Below are 15,139 nucleotides of genomic sequence, written 5' to 3' on the forward strand. Positions count from 1 at the left end.
TTTCTGCTTGCTTTTTGCAGCAGCCTCTTGAAAGCAGAGACCAAGAGCTCACAGAACCAAATGAACTATAAAAAGCCGTGCCTTATTCCAGGCCAAATGGCAAAATTAACAACTGAGCCTTGGAATTAACAGTTAGGCAGGTTGATGAAAGGCTGAGGAGAAAATGTCACTGAAGGCAAATTTTGTGAAAGAAGACAGGGAGGTCTTCTTGGAGAGGGGGGAATTTTGGCATGTGGCAGCAAATATTAATTAGCTGAGTTATAAAGCATTTGGGAAATAGTGCACTAATATAATATAATATAATATAATATAATATAATATAATATAATATAATATAATATAATATAATATAAATGTCTGGACGATTGGATACAATTCTATGGACAATTTTATATGATAAAGCAGTTGCCCACCATGGGGCAATTTACAATAAGGTATGACCCCACCCCCAAGCCAACTCTGCACACTCACATCAGATAATGGTCTGCTACAAGGCTAGCAAACACAGTGCCTTCCAGACGTTATGGAACTAACATGCCATCAGCCCCAGCAAGCACAACCAATAGCCAGAAATGGTGGGAGTTGTAGTTCAACAACTTTTGGTGGGCACCATGTTGGCTAGCAAGACCACTCATGCAGATCCAGTTACACGCTTGCCATGTGCAACAAGTATGAGTTTCACTTGACCTATGTTGGGAATAATGAAAATACTCTTGAATGGTAAGGCAATTACAGTGGGAGTGTGTGTACTTTCTGCAGGTCCACTTAGCTTCAATTTATTGGCCATCACCAATAAGTCCAGGCACTGGTTCAGCTTGTGCACGGCCTCTCCTGAGTCATGTTTAATAGAGAAATAGAGGTGGGTGTCATCAGTATACTGTTGACACTGTGCCTCAGATCTGATGATGCTCCAACTGCTTCATATGGATGTTAATTAGCATTGGGAATAAAACAGTGTCTTGCAGCACCTTGCAACTGCCAGGGTGTGGACACATATTTCTCCCAGTGCTATTTTCTGAGACCAGTAGGAGCAGAACCACTTACAGAACTGTGTCTCCAACCTCCAGCTCACATTATAGTCTACGAAGATACCATGATCAGCAGTAACAAAAGGCATTGATAGATCCAGCAGGAGCAACATGGTCATACTCTCCCTGGATCTGCCCAGTCTGCCCCACCCCCACTCCCAATTTACACAAGAAGCAAAAATGAGCAGGTGTCAAGTTGTGGGATGGAGAGCCACAAGCACCTTGCCCACATCCTCAGACCTTCATAACTGGAACTGATCCTTCATAACTTAATAAGAACACCTCCCCAGACACTGGCATCAAGATCAGCATAAAGACAAGCAATTTTGTTCTCACAGTGCCTAGCAAACCTATCACAACAGAACTTTGACAGGTCCAGTGCCCCATTAACTGGGGCTGGTGCTATAAATACATGAGAGTGAAAGTTAAAGTGTATGCAAGTGTCTGTAAGGAGGAAGGTACAGAGACTTCTGCAAATTTATATCCCTGACGGATCTGAATATGTACTCCATCACAGTGTTCCAGCCATGCAATTTGCCACTGTTCTGGAGTAATCAAGGGGCAAAGTGTACTGGAAGAAATAGCATAGCACAGCTTGACACACTTCAACTAATCAGCTGGTTCACATGGGACGGGGGAAATTTAAATGGCCAAATTATGATGCTGATTTGCATATCTGATAAGGAGACTAGTACCATTGTGGTATGTCATTCTAAGCTTGGCTACATATACTAAGAAAAGTCTAGAATTAGTAGAGGACATTGGGATGAAAAGGGGGTAAGGGAAAGAAATAGAGGAGGAGCACAAGGGAAATGACAGGTAGATTCTGCAATATTAAATATTTAAAGACCGAGCATGACTTAATAAACTTAAGCTAGCAGGAGCCAGAACAGTGAGTCCTGTTAGTACAATGGGACTCTCCTCCACATTGGCTCTGGGGGGGTGGGGGAAAATTCCAAAATGGGGGAAAAGAGGGCAGAATGTTCCATCAAGTAAGCAGAAATACTTGCGCTCATGAGGCCATTTCCTTAGTGCACGCACACCCATTATTCTGAACCTGACGTCAGATTTTGTTCTGGTTCAGCCTCAGCATATATACTGCTGCTTTTGAAGACTGTTAAATAACGATTCAGCTTCTGTTGCATTGTGGGGAAATATAAAGGTCTATCCACTGTTGTATTCTCGTTTGACTATGTGTGATGTCACCTGCTAATCAGAGCTCCTCTGGACACCGGTCACAGGAGGTGTGCAGAAAGAGCAGACAATGAAGCACCATAGCCATTGCATGCACGCCCAGTTTTCTCCTTGCCTTCTTTTACCTGCAGAAGTGAAGTGCTATGGCTGCCGCCTGCCCCAGTTCTCCATTTCTCTCTTAATAGCGGGAAAGAGAGAAGGGTCTGGTGGTACCATAACTCAGTGCTGCCTTTTCCTGATTGAGAGGGCATATGCTGGGGAGCTGAGAAAGCCATGGGAGAAGTATGGAGTAAACCAATGGAGGAAGAGGTAGGCAGCAATTTGCTGAAAATGTATTTGCAAGACTGCAGTGTTTTGTTGTATTCCTAACCAACAAAGTGTCATCAGGGAAATGGCTTTTCTTTAGTTTGCCAAGTTTCTGTATTCCATTTAAGTGCCCTTGTGAAAAGTGGTGGATGGGAATGTATATCAAAGGCTTTATTGCTAGTAATTTACCATAACAAGTAAATTGTCTCAGTGTGGAAATAATTTTTTGTGGTTAGCTATATGTAAGTATAGACTTGTAGTAGGAGTGCTTGTCAGCAGTATGCACACACAAAAACAATTCTTTTTATCCTCTATTCATAAACAAAAACTTTTCCTTGCTATTAAATTATCTACAGGTGAAAGAAGGCAATGGAATACAGTGTGATATTGAAAAGAATCTGTAGTAAAACTGGTGATTTTGAACTTATTCATAACCAACCTGGAGTCACAGGTGAACACTCAGGTATCAAAGTTAGAATATGTCAACCAGTTATACAGCATGGTAAGAACCCAAGTAGACATACAGAATGTGAAAAGAATTTCTTTGAACTGGTTGACAAGGCTATAGGAATGTAGACTATATTCAATATATTCTATCAATATATTCAATAGTCAGAAAGTGATGCATGTTGGGGTAAATATATATATATCTTACCTTCACAATATATGCAGATGAGATCTCCACTGAAAACATCTGCTAAATATACCACAACAAGGAGGCAGGGGAGGAAGCAATAAACAGCCTGGCAAATATAATACCCTTATGTATATCTAATGAGATGGAACTTTTCAGTGGTGGCCCAGTGCCTGTAGAATTCCATCCCCACTGAGGTCCACAGGCACTCTTAATTATATTATTTTAGGAAACAGGTTAAGATACATCTCTTCCAGCAGGCTTTTGAAGAAAGGTTAGTGTGAAGAATTATTAGTTGATATCCCACAGTGGGATTTGTATGGAAGTGAGAAATGGTAATGCAGCCTTTCCTGCTGTGTCTTAGAGTTGTGCTGTTATTTTTATTATATATGAGTTGTATTTCATTGTATTGTTTTTATATGATTTTATATTGTTTTTATACACCAACCTTGAGCCTCATCCATGAAGGGTGGTATGAAAATGTAAGATAAACATACAAGTAGACAAGAAGTTATTGGGGCTTTGTAACTGTGGGAGAGTTATAACTGAACACAACTATGAATTGTGTAGGAAGAATAATCAAGCAACACTATTCCCACTCCTTAGAAAGCATTAGAATTGATTATTAGTATGTTCAGTATTGTGAGGGCCAATACAATAGATGCCTTTAAAAAAGGATTAGCAAATTCAGGGACAATAGGCCTGTCATGGTTGTGAGACATGATGGTCAACAATGGGTCTTCTGTATAAGTCTTCACCAACCTGGTGCCTCCATGTAGCTAGCTGGAGCGAATGGCAATTGTAGCCCAAAACGTCTGGAGGGTGTGCTCGCTTCGGCAGCACATATACTAACAAAACGTCTGGAGGGCACCATGCTGGCAAAGGGCTGTTCTACGTTCAGTCACAGTTTGGGGTATATGGCCATGGGGGAGAGAAACAACAGTATATTACTATCTCCATCATGCTACGAGTGTCCAGTTAGATGGACCTTATCTCCATCATGCTACGAGTGTCCAGTTAGATGGACCTTTGGTCTGGTCCAGTCATGTAGCTTTTCTTATACTGACTCTTGGCATGTGTTTTGCAGTAGTGTTTCCTTTAATGCTAGAAACTGGAGTTCTTTATGGCCAAAGGTGACAAACTGTTGAAGGTGGGCAGTAGATGGAGTGTGGCCGTGCCATTTTGTATGCTAATATAGCTTGAGAAAATAGAAGAGAAAGAAAAGTGCAGAGAGAAAAAGGGATTATTCCAACCGTTATGGTACATAGAATTCTTTAAATCCTACTATGTTGCTTTTCTACTGTCTATTTAAAACATTTAACCTGTTTATGATTTATAAGCATTTCAAGGCCATTATATGAGAGTGATGTGTTGCTGGTTTTTTAAACTGCTATGGAAGTCCCCCCCCCCCCCAGTTATTGTAACGCTCAAGGTTTTCATTCATTATTTCCCCTTATCACTGTATACAAAAGGCCATTCCACTGCAATTAGATAGAAAAGGAAAATAGGCTCTTTGCGTACGTATTTTCTGGGCAAGAATCCTCTTTGTGGGAACATCTATTTCCAAGGCTGTTTGAGACATAATAGGTTTGCAAATTTTGTCTGTTTAATATCCCACCCTAGGACTGTTTCTTCACTAGGTGATCAAGACTAGTGTAAGAACGAGGACATAGCTAGAGTAATCTTATTATTACTGTTCACTTATAATGCACTTAAAACTTTCTAGATGCTGTGCAGAGATGGCAAGATAAAGATTGCACCTGCCTCCAGACTTACCATCAAATAGCTATGATACAAAAGGGAAAAGGAATGGGGAGGGAAGATAAAAGCAAGCAAATTCAAACACCAGTTCTCACAGTTATATAACCTCAACAGTATCAGCTGGTCTGGACATGTGGGCCTTTCTTACTGTAAAAATGCACACAACACATCATCCCTTGATCCACTGGCTGATGGATGGAGCGAGACTGCACTTCCTTTCAGTTCTGCAGTCTCAGGGCAACTAGGCCTAGAGAGAGAAGCTGAGGTGGCAACAGTCTGAAACACACACTCTTTGTGATAACCCATGTTGTTCTCTGTGGGATTTATAGGACTGCACTGCATATGACTGAACACAAAGGAATATCGAGTTCCTGTACTGTTAATGGATGTTTAGAAGCTGGAGCGTCAACAGGTGCAGGTTTCCTCATCCCTCTAGGGCAGAAGTGGTTGACCTGTAGCCCTTCAGATGTTGCAAGACTCCAATTCCCATCAGCCCAAGCCAGCATGGCCAGTGGCCAGGGATGGTGGCAGTTGTAGTGCAGCAACCTCTGCCCTAGGAAAAGCTTGTGTCCATTGAAATTCCCTTTACCAAATTGCTATACAGGAAGGAGCCCTCTCTCTTTTGTTCCTGGTTATCAAGACTAAACACTGATGTTGAAATCGAGTAAAATTCTGGCCAGGAAGTAAAAATGATGTTTTAATGGATGTTGCTTCCCTTCTAATGCAGCGAGAAGTTTCACTTTTGCTTCATCAACTGCACTGTTATTCATATGACTCCTTCCTCCATGCCTGGAGCTGGCAAATGGTTGATGTTTCTTGGGAGAAAGTTTTTTTAGTTCCTTCACAAATTAAAAAGAATACACACACGCACACAGTTGTGGCACATGAGCTGGGGCACTGCTGCTGCACTGTCCTCCTACCCAGTGCATCTGAGCTCATCACTACCTCAACCCAGGGCTTCCCCTACCTGCACTGTCACACTGCCCCACTCCATCCCAATTCCAGCAAACAGCAGCACCAGCACAGCCAAGAGCATGGCACATTGTCATCCCACCTCCTGCACAGTGACTGATCATGTGGATCCTCTGCATTTTAATGCCATACTCTCTCCAATATGCTGTTTGTATTATTAGTTAGCACCTGGGGGGGGGGGAATCTCATTCTGACCAATCGCTAACAAAAGATGCTTGCCATACTCATTTTAGGTTCAGGCTGCTATTTTGATCTGATAATGCAGAGAATTCTGGACGGGACGGGCTCTAAACGCATGTTCTTGGTACTACATTACCAATTACTCTTGTTGCATTTACAAATTTAAATAGGGAGACTCTTCTGTCAGTGTGGCTATTTGCTCTGCTTAAATATCAGCAGAGTTGCAAGTCAAAGAAAGAACGATCACCAAGCTCATTTCTCCAGTTCATTGTTGTAATTCATTCCTTGCTTGGAGTTTTATTATATTTGCTTCCTCATATTGTGCTGAACTCCTCTGCAAAGGATGTAGATTCAAGCCAACTTGTTGAAAAGGCATTAGAGGGCTCAAACAAACAGGAAATTTGGAGTTTTATGAATCAAATCATGATTGAGTTTTTGTGGTATGCTTTCTCCTAAGTCCAGCTGCCATTATCTTTTCATGGGGAGACAGTCTTCATCAGATCATAGTACTCTTTTTTTCTTTTCTTTTCAGATGGTCACATGTACTTTGTATGTTTGTTTGGATTGTAGGAAACCCATTTTGAACCTTTGGCTAACACATGGCGAATAGAACAATATGCTGATATACAGTAAAATATCAAGAAAACTCATGTTGTTTTTCTTACCTTGGGGTCAATTTACACACAAATTACATGCTCTACTACATAAAGTTGGTTCAAGTAGGTAGCTGTGTTGGTCTGATACAGTCAAAATAAGTGAAATAATACAGTCAAAATAAGTGAAACTTGTCCAGCAGCACCTTAAAGACCAATTAAGTTTGTTCTGGGTATAAGCTTTCGAGAAGAAGTGCGCATGCACACGAAAGCTTATACCCAGAACAAACTTAGTTGGTCTCTAAGGTGCTACTGGACAATTTTTTAATTTTAATTTCTTTATTTCGACCACATAAAGTTGAGTACAGGAGGCTGCATGCCTCGCTTACTGCACACAGAAGGCTTTGTATGATGTTCCTGTCAACATGGCCAGCTTCCTCTAAAAAAGGGATAGATTGCATTGGCAGAATGTGTATCTAATGGACTGTGGGCTCACTAATGCTATGTCTATGTGACAATTGTTAAATTTCCCATTGTTATCTGTTTCATTGCGTAGGGCAATTCATATAATTACTGCACACCCATCATGGACATAGACTACTTCTGTTCCTGTCTGATCAGATTTAAAATGAACAAATAAACAAAAAACTATCATAGAATTTTAGAATTGCTTGTGAATGTACCCTTTTAAATTTCTAACTTCACTACAACAAAACCTGGCAATGACAGGATGCTGGACTAGAGTGCATATGCCACTTTAATATATCTTCTAGTAAAATAAGATGAAAATTTGCTGGTGCAGACATGCTCCTAATGAAGGAAAAAATGGGAGGGGAGAATGATAGTAAATTAAGCTGACTTTGATGTTTCACAAAACAGCATAGCTGAGCTTACTGCTCTAGGATGAGTCATAGCAATGTTTTAACAGCAAGACTCTTCTTCAAAATGTTGACAGACTACAGGCTACACATGTCTTGTCCTCTCTTGTTTTGAACTTTACAATTCTGTGGTATCATGTGCCCTGGGGTGTATATTGTTGTATCATAATGAGATAGCTTTATGTGGCTTTTGCACACAAAGACACAAAGAACACACAATGACTAGGAGAAGATGCTGTTGCAAAGGTCGCCCTGGCTTGCCATGCTTATTTTTAACTGGAGTAAAGTTTCAAACTTGAGCAAAGTTTTAGATTCTACTGTTTCTATGGGGCAGGATGGATTGTCAGTTCTTAATAGGCGCCAGGGGAAAATGTTCCTCTATATACAGGCCTTTGTCTGATTAAGCAATCTATGGCCTTTTAAACTGAGGGCGGTATAGTTTTGGTGATTATATTATCTAGTTAGGGCAGTATAGAAATTTAATAATAATGAATAAATGATTCTGCTCCTGCAGCCATTATAAAGCTCGCTGGAAAAAATTGAGAGAAGACTCTTGAAGAATTTTCTGGTTTTGTCCAAGAGCTTCACTTTTAAGAAACTGTTTTTGTAATAAAGAGGGTGTATACATTAGATATTTGATATGAGTTCTTTGAATAAATGTATGAAGCAGCTGCATGGCTTTTTATATATTATTATTTGCTGCTAATTGTCTTTGTGCACCTGTATGCATACTTAACACATTAAAAGGCTGCTAAATGAATACATAAACAAAACAAGCCAGAAAACAATTCATGTTTTTGAATAATCCCAAGAAATTATGCTAAAAGCTAAGTAATAAATAATAATAATAATAATATGCATCTCTTTAAATCTGTCCAGCTAAAAGGCATCCATCTTGTTGCCTTTCAAACAATATTATTTTTCTATTTTGCCCAATTATAAGCACCTTGATTTTTGTGGTAAAAACATGCATATTATGTTTACCAACCAGAAGCATAATGTTGGAATTGAGTGAATGCATATTACGGTAAGTTGGGACCTCTTGCTACTAACTTGGCTTATATTGCCGTAGTTTTAAAGAACTGTGACAAACACTCCAAAGCTAATGATATACCAAAAAACCAGTACCCTTAAAGCCTTGTTCATACATTAAAACTTATGTCTACAGTTGATAACCTTTCCATGTATTAACCATGGAATCTGGCATTCAACAATTCATGTGGGGCAAGTGCCAGCTCTGGCAAAATTAACTGTTATTCACAAACTCATGCTGTACTGTCCTCATCTTGCTCTACCAGTACCCATTTCTCCTGCTGCGGCATCACTTTACTATTGATAGTTGCTCTATCTAATCAGAGGAATATAGCACACTCTCCAGTGGCTGTACATGAACTTCTTGGGGTGTATTTTAACAATGTCCTTGTATTCACAGAAGGCTCTTTGATCCAGCTCCAGGTGTAATGATAGGAAAGAAGAGAGCTATTTCATTGATTCCCCTTTCTCCAACAGTTCTTGGAACTCATATATCTCAGCCCTGCTCCAGAGGGTAGAGGGACCCTGTAGAACAGCATAGCAGGCAGCATGTGAGGCTGCACAAAGGAGAAAAGGGGGAATGTGTGAAAATTGGCTCTATTCCTGTTCTGATCATGGAAGCCTCTGCAGGATCCAAGAGCCTTTCATGAATGGAAGGACAGCATTGGCTATAACCCCTTGTAAGGACAGTAGAAACCAAAGTGTAGGTGACACAAGAAAGCTGTTTTAGGGAACACTAGAGAATTGAAACCTAGGGAAGCAGTCATTTTGAGTTCAGATTGTTGTAATAAGAAATGCACAATGGAAGCAAAGTTTGTTCTGTCCTTTAGTCTTTTGTAGTATCCTTTTATATACCTTGCAGTTGCCATATTACCCTGTTTCCTCTGTCTCTCACTCCAGGGTTTAGAGAGGCAGTCAGTGGTCCTCCACAATAGATGCATTTAGCTGAGATTTTGAACCCATTAGCAATACAGCAATCAAAAAGCAAAACAAATGTCCCCTTTTAAAATGAAAAACATAAATACACAGACGGTATTGTTAGTTTCATAGCCAAGTTTGAATTCACCGAGCTCAACAGACTTCTCAATTTTTTAATGTGTAAGATACAGTTTGGTGAGAAAATAAATATTGGAAAGTAAATAATAGGGTGTTTTATGTATTATGTCATTGATTTATAGATTTAATATGAAAGAAATATAAAAATCTGATAAGAGCTCTGGGATTTTTAGCTGCCAGTTCAGTTTATATATTATTTGTAGAAATGTATTCACAGTAGAACATTCACAGATTTTGCTGGTTGTGGGTTTTTAAAAGTATTTATTGTAGTTTCTTTATGGGGTACTGATCAGGGCCACACCCTCTTACTTTTTGCAATAGTGCAGTGTCAACTGTTCCCAGATTATTCACCACACCAAGATTTATAGTTTTATGTGCTGCTGTTTCAAAGTGATTGTCAAGGAGTAAACTGGGATTTGGATAGCATTTGGACCTGGGAGGAATCTAAGAGCAAAACAGGCCAACAAAACAACTAAGATTCATGAAAGGTCAGGGCACAGAAAAACAAAGGAGAGAAAGCAGCCTCTTTATGTTTCCATTTAGAGGGACTTCATGGAGTTGAAAGTAAACAGATACATTCAGATGGCTTTGGGTGAGCTTGCACATCACAACTAGGTGAGGCTGAGCAGCTAGTCCCAATAGATGTGTACTGCATGCCATTTCCCCACCTGCACAGGTTTACTGATTTTTGTCTGTTGTGGTGTGTAGGTGAAAAGAAAGGGGCAGAGCCAGATGATGCAGAATTGCTGAGCCTCAGCAAAAGGCTGGTGGAGAATGCAGTCCTCAAGGCGGTGCAGCAGTACCTAGAAGAAACCCAAAACAAAAACAGACTGACTGATTTTGAAAGCCCAGTGAAAACTGAGGAAGCAGCCATTGGCAATTGCAAGGAAAGTGAGAATGACAATAGAAAATGAGTGCTTTGAAGGAGGCCAAGAAGGCATGATCCAGCTACAAATACCCACGACTCTGCTCCCTGGATCAGCTCTGCCGAGCTATCCTGGCTGACTTGAGTTGGGATTTGTGATTGTCTGTTATCAGGCACCTCGTCTGAACAGAGGGATGCTAATTTACAGAGCTTCATGATAACAAATATCAAGGCTGATAAGAATAAAAAAACAAACTACTGAATGATGGGAAAGACGGCAAGACAGAGAGGGCCAGAAGGATGGAGAGATCTGACTACTAAAGTGCCAGCTTCGTTGTGTTCTCAGCTGCAGAAAAGATATATGAATCTCCACTGCTTTCTTTGTGTGCCCTGTGGATACAAAACAAATGGCCAATGGAAGATGGGCTAGCTAAACTGGAAACAATGCCATTAATTTTTGTTTTGCAGAACTGGACAACTGTTTACTTGAAGTACAAAAGAAGACATTTTGTTGAATGGAATTGTCACCACTAATATTAATCATAGCTACTGTTACCCAATAGAATGGGAATTGTTCATGAATATTGTATCACTATGCTTCATTTCTAAGTAACATTTGCACCCTTAAATTATATTTTTGACTAAACATAACCTTTTATATATATTTAAAAGATGCATAAGAGCGTTTTGTGTTTTTTTTCCAATCGATGGCATTTCTTTTTATTCGTTCCATAACATTTTAGGCAACAATTACTTATATGCAAAAATGTATCATTTTCCTCCTCTCTAGGGAAGAGCCATGAAGCAGATGTAATAAAGGAAGCCTTGCACAGAGAACTGTTGGCCCTGTTGTCCAAACTGAATCAGATAAAGGCGCTTTTGTTAAGTCCAGAGATTCGTATGAAAATGCACAAAGAACTGCATGGAAAAGGACTTGTCAGTGGCAGCATCTGGGACAGTTTCACCAATCCTGCACCTTCAGTCTCTTAACTATAAATTACTGTTTTGTGAAACCCTACAACTTCATTTTTTAAATGAATGGTATTTGTTTACCAAATTTGTGTTGTTTTGTTTGAGAGGTGGGGCAGCAGCTTGTATGAAGCGTATATGCTGCAGCAACACGTGTTTCTAGAATACATATATTTCAGTGTGAGAGAGAAATTCTAAGTGATCCTATGTTTTATGTGATCCCAAGAGGAGGGGGAATCTATTCTAAGCATTGTTTTTCTTCAGTAACAGTGTACATAATTGACATCCTAATTTTTACAGTTTGTTCTGGCATATTTACAGTGAATGGAAATCCAGCACAATGTCCCAGCATTGCTTGGGCAATGTCATGGTTTGTGACATGTTTAGGCCCATCCTTACCCACCTACTGCTGGCACAGCAAGTCAGTGGGTGAGTACATATGCATATGTGGCAACTTCTTGCACTAGCCATGCTTCAGCATTTTAGTACAAATTTGGAAGTGCGGGAAGTAGTACCTGGATTATTACTTTTGCAGGAAAGAAACGAGAGAGGAGCAAAAAAGAAGGTCCCACATGGATTGATTATTATATCCCTTCTTTTCCTCTGATTGAACTTAAGGTAGATTACAACTAAAATAGAAATAGCTAAAACATCATCATCATCATCATCATCATCATCATCATCATCATTATTTATTGACTTAGGCTGGTCTTGTGTGTTAGAATCATAGAATCATAGAGTTGGAAGAGACCACAAGGGCCATCGAGTCCAACCCCCTGCCAAGCAGGAAACACCATCAGAGCACTCCTGACATATGGTTGTCAAGCCTCTGCTATGGTTGACAAGCCTCTGTGTTGGTTCTGCATAGACAATACTATGCAATTTGCATCTATCAGATACCCGGAATCAGCATGTCAGAGGTCTAAAAGAAAGAAAAAAGGATACAACCCAGCCAAATTTAAGTACTTTAATGTTCCAGAGATTGCCATCACCAGTTAAATATGTTCTTCTGTAGAAATGAGTAAGATTCAAAAGTACTTAGAATCTTATTATGCCACCTCTCCATATATGTCTTTGGGTTTAAGCCCATTATTCCTTGTTCTTTAATAGATCATTTCAATAGCCATAAATTCACATTTTAAACCAAACCAACAGATTTTTAAAAATGATTTTAAATTGTCTAAGGAAATCATTTTATATTATACTGCCTTTTATGTATGTATTTGTTTTGGCAATGTCTACTTTTTTAACAAGCCAGAATTTGAAATCATATGTATAGATATTGAAATATAATTTCTGCTGTTGTTTACATGCAAAACAAGATTGTTTAAACAGTCTCAATATTTATTGTGAAGCCACAAAACAGAATGATCTTTTATCTAATCACTTCATGAAGTATGCTTAATTTTTTCCCAAAGAACAAAATGACTGCTTTTCTGTACAAATCAGTTCTCTGAAGTTTGAGAAGGTGTTAAAAAGTCCTGTGTTAAGCTTCATAGTTCTATTAATTAGATACATCTGAATATTATTTTTATCAACTCTGAACACTGGCAAGTTTGTGCTCTTAACAAGATTCAGCAACCTACACCAATTTTTAATTCTAATTACCATAGTTGACAAAGAAAATCTGTTCTGATTATTATACTTCTGGAAAAGATCCATATATACATGCTAAATACTGTATTTTTTGCTCTATAAGACTCACTTTTTCCCTCCTAAAAAGTAAGGGGAAATGTGTGTGCGTCTTATGGAGCGAATGCAGGCTGTGCAGCTATTCCAGAAGCCAGAACAGCAAGAGGGATTGCTGCTTTCACTGCGCAGCAATCCCTCTTGCTGTTCTGGCTTCTGAGATTCTGAATATTTTTTTTCTTGTTTTCCTCCTCCAAAAACTAGGTGCGTCTTGTGGTCTGGTGCGTCTTATAGAGCGAAAAATACAGTAATACTATCTGCCCACAACCAGTGACCCTCTAACTCACTTCCTCTCACTTCCATAACCAAGCAGTCAAGGAAGGAAGCAGAGCTCTTTAGATAATGTTTATTTTGTTCTTGTCATTTATATTTTGAATGTGCATTCTGGTTGCTGGTTGCTCATCCTTGCATCTTCTAAATATTGTTATTCAAGGCACAATCTATTTCACAATGAAATTAGGGATGTTTGCGGCAACAGATTTAGGGTCCAGACTGACCAGGTGACTGGGATTTACACTGGGTGTGTGGCAGTCTGTTGGCTTTGATTTGCATTCTGATGGCTTCTGAGCAAGCTGCAGCCATCTCAGAATCTTCATGCCATCCTTGATGCAGAGTGATGCCTGGTTACACGACATTTCCTGTGATTTCTGTCCAGCTGCATACATACAAAAAACCCCAAACAAATGATAAAAGTTTCATTGTCTGAACGATAGAAGAATACTGCCTAAGGTTATCCAGAATGAAAATCCACAAGCCTGTGAAACTAGGGTGTATCATATCTTGATACCTTTAAGACTTCAACATCCAGTATATTCCATCTGCATTGCTGTACTAAAATGGAAATGCTAAGTTTATCCCTGGGTACCTGCAGCAAGCCTGTCTCCAACAGCAACTAAAGACAGTAAACTAGAGGTTATTGAGAGAATATGACAGGATGTTACTACAGCAAAACTAGTTTAGTGGGGACAGATGGTGAGCGTGTTTCAGATAAATATTGGGAAAATGTAATTGTGCAGAGTTCTCTGGGGAATGGGGAAAAAAACCCCTACATTTATTTCTTAACATGCAACATGCAACATCACAACATTCAATAGCCAAGATTTTAAAGAGAAAAAAGCTGTTTGGGTGTGAGTGGGTGAGTAAATCAATCAATCAATCTAGCAACTTTTAACTAGTCTGGTTTTGGCACAGTACCAAGGTCAGGTGTCAAGACAAAGAGATTGGTTGCCAAAGTAAAGCATGCTTCTATTGTACTCATGCTGTGAGTTGGTGACAACCATAACAAAGTGTAAACTCACACACAAATAAGGAACCCTTTATTTCATGCTATGCAGCCTTGAAAACCTCAGTGCACACCAGAATAAACAACAGCTTTCCCATGCTAACAGCATTTTGCTTAACCACCTCCCCCCCACCCTGACTCTGTGAATTGCTCTATCTTTCCACACTAGATTGCAACACAACAATGATTGTGACTCTTAGTGTTATATAGATGGCACCCTATAGTTAATGCAAATGCTTAGTTGGGTCAGTTTCACATATCAGAGGAAAAATACTAACATCTTTCCATAGGTGGGGAATACTGTAGCCAAGGGTATGCAATAACTATGGTCGAACCCATGTATATAAATAGGATTTCCATTGGGATCTTTATTTGGCAATTAAGCAAGTATGTCTTCATCTTAATATCTCAGTGTGGGTTTAAAATAATTTAACAAGTAACCTAAAAAAAGGACCAGATGAAATGTTTATACATAAAAACTGAAAATCAAACATAAAAAAACATTTTGAGCCAATCCAGCTGCTTACAAAAATAGAAAGTTGTGTTATCAGTTCAAAAAAAGCCTTGACAAGCAGGTCTTAAAAAGGTAAAGGACCCCTGACAGTTAAGTCCAGTCATGAACGACTCTGGGGTTGCGGCGCTCATTTTGCTTTACTGGCCAAGGGAGCCGCCGTTTGTCCACAGACAGCTTTCTGGGTCA

At 39.5% G+C, this 15,139-nt stretch overlaps 1 protein-coding gene and 1 long non-coding RNA gene across 5 annotated transcripts in view; both read left to right on the forward strand.

Moving 5' to 3' along the window:
* AKAP7 (A-kinase anchoring protein 7) overlaps positions 1–11,556 on the forward strand; it is a 76,669-nt gene extending 65,113 nt beyond the window's left edge. For 2 of the 4 annotated variants that reach the window (XM_083607800.1, XM_083607805.1), the window contains exon 8: positions 10,343–11,556. In XM_083607800.1, the coding sequence (XP_083463926.1) occupies positions 10,343–10,548 (206 nt within the window). In that variant the 3' untranslated portion in view covers positions 10,549–11,556. The remainder of the gene's footprint in view (positions 1–10,342) is intronic. The other 2 variants (XM_083607801.1, XM_083607802.1) reach the window with 2 other exon arrangements.
* LOC310760040 overlaps positions 1–15,139 on the forward strand; it is a 592,410-nt gene that overhangs the window by 68,572 nt on the left and 508,699 nt on the right. The gene's annotated exons all lie outside the window — the stretch shown is intronic.

Source organism: Podarcis filfolensis, assembly GCF_964270895.1.
Source record: "Podarcis filfolensis genome assembly, chromosome: 3".
NCBI lineage: Eukaryota > Metazoa > Chordata > Lepidosauria > Squamata > Lacertidae > Podarcis > Podarcis filfolensis.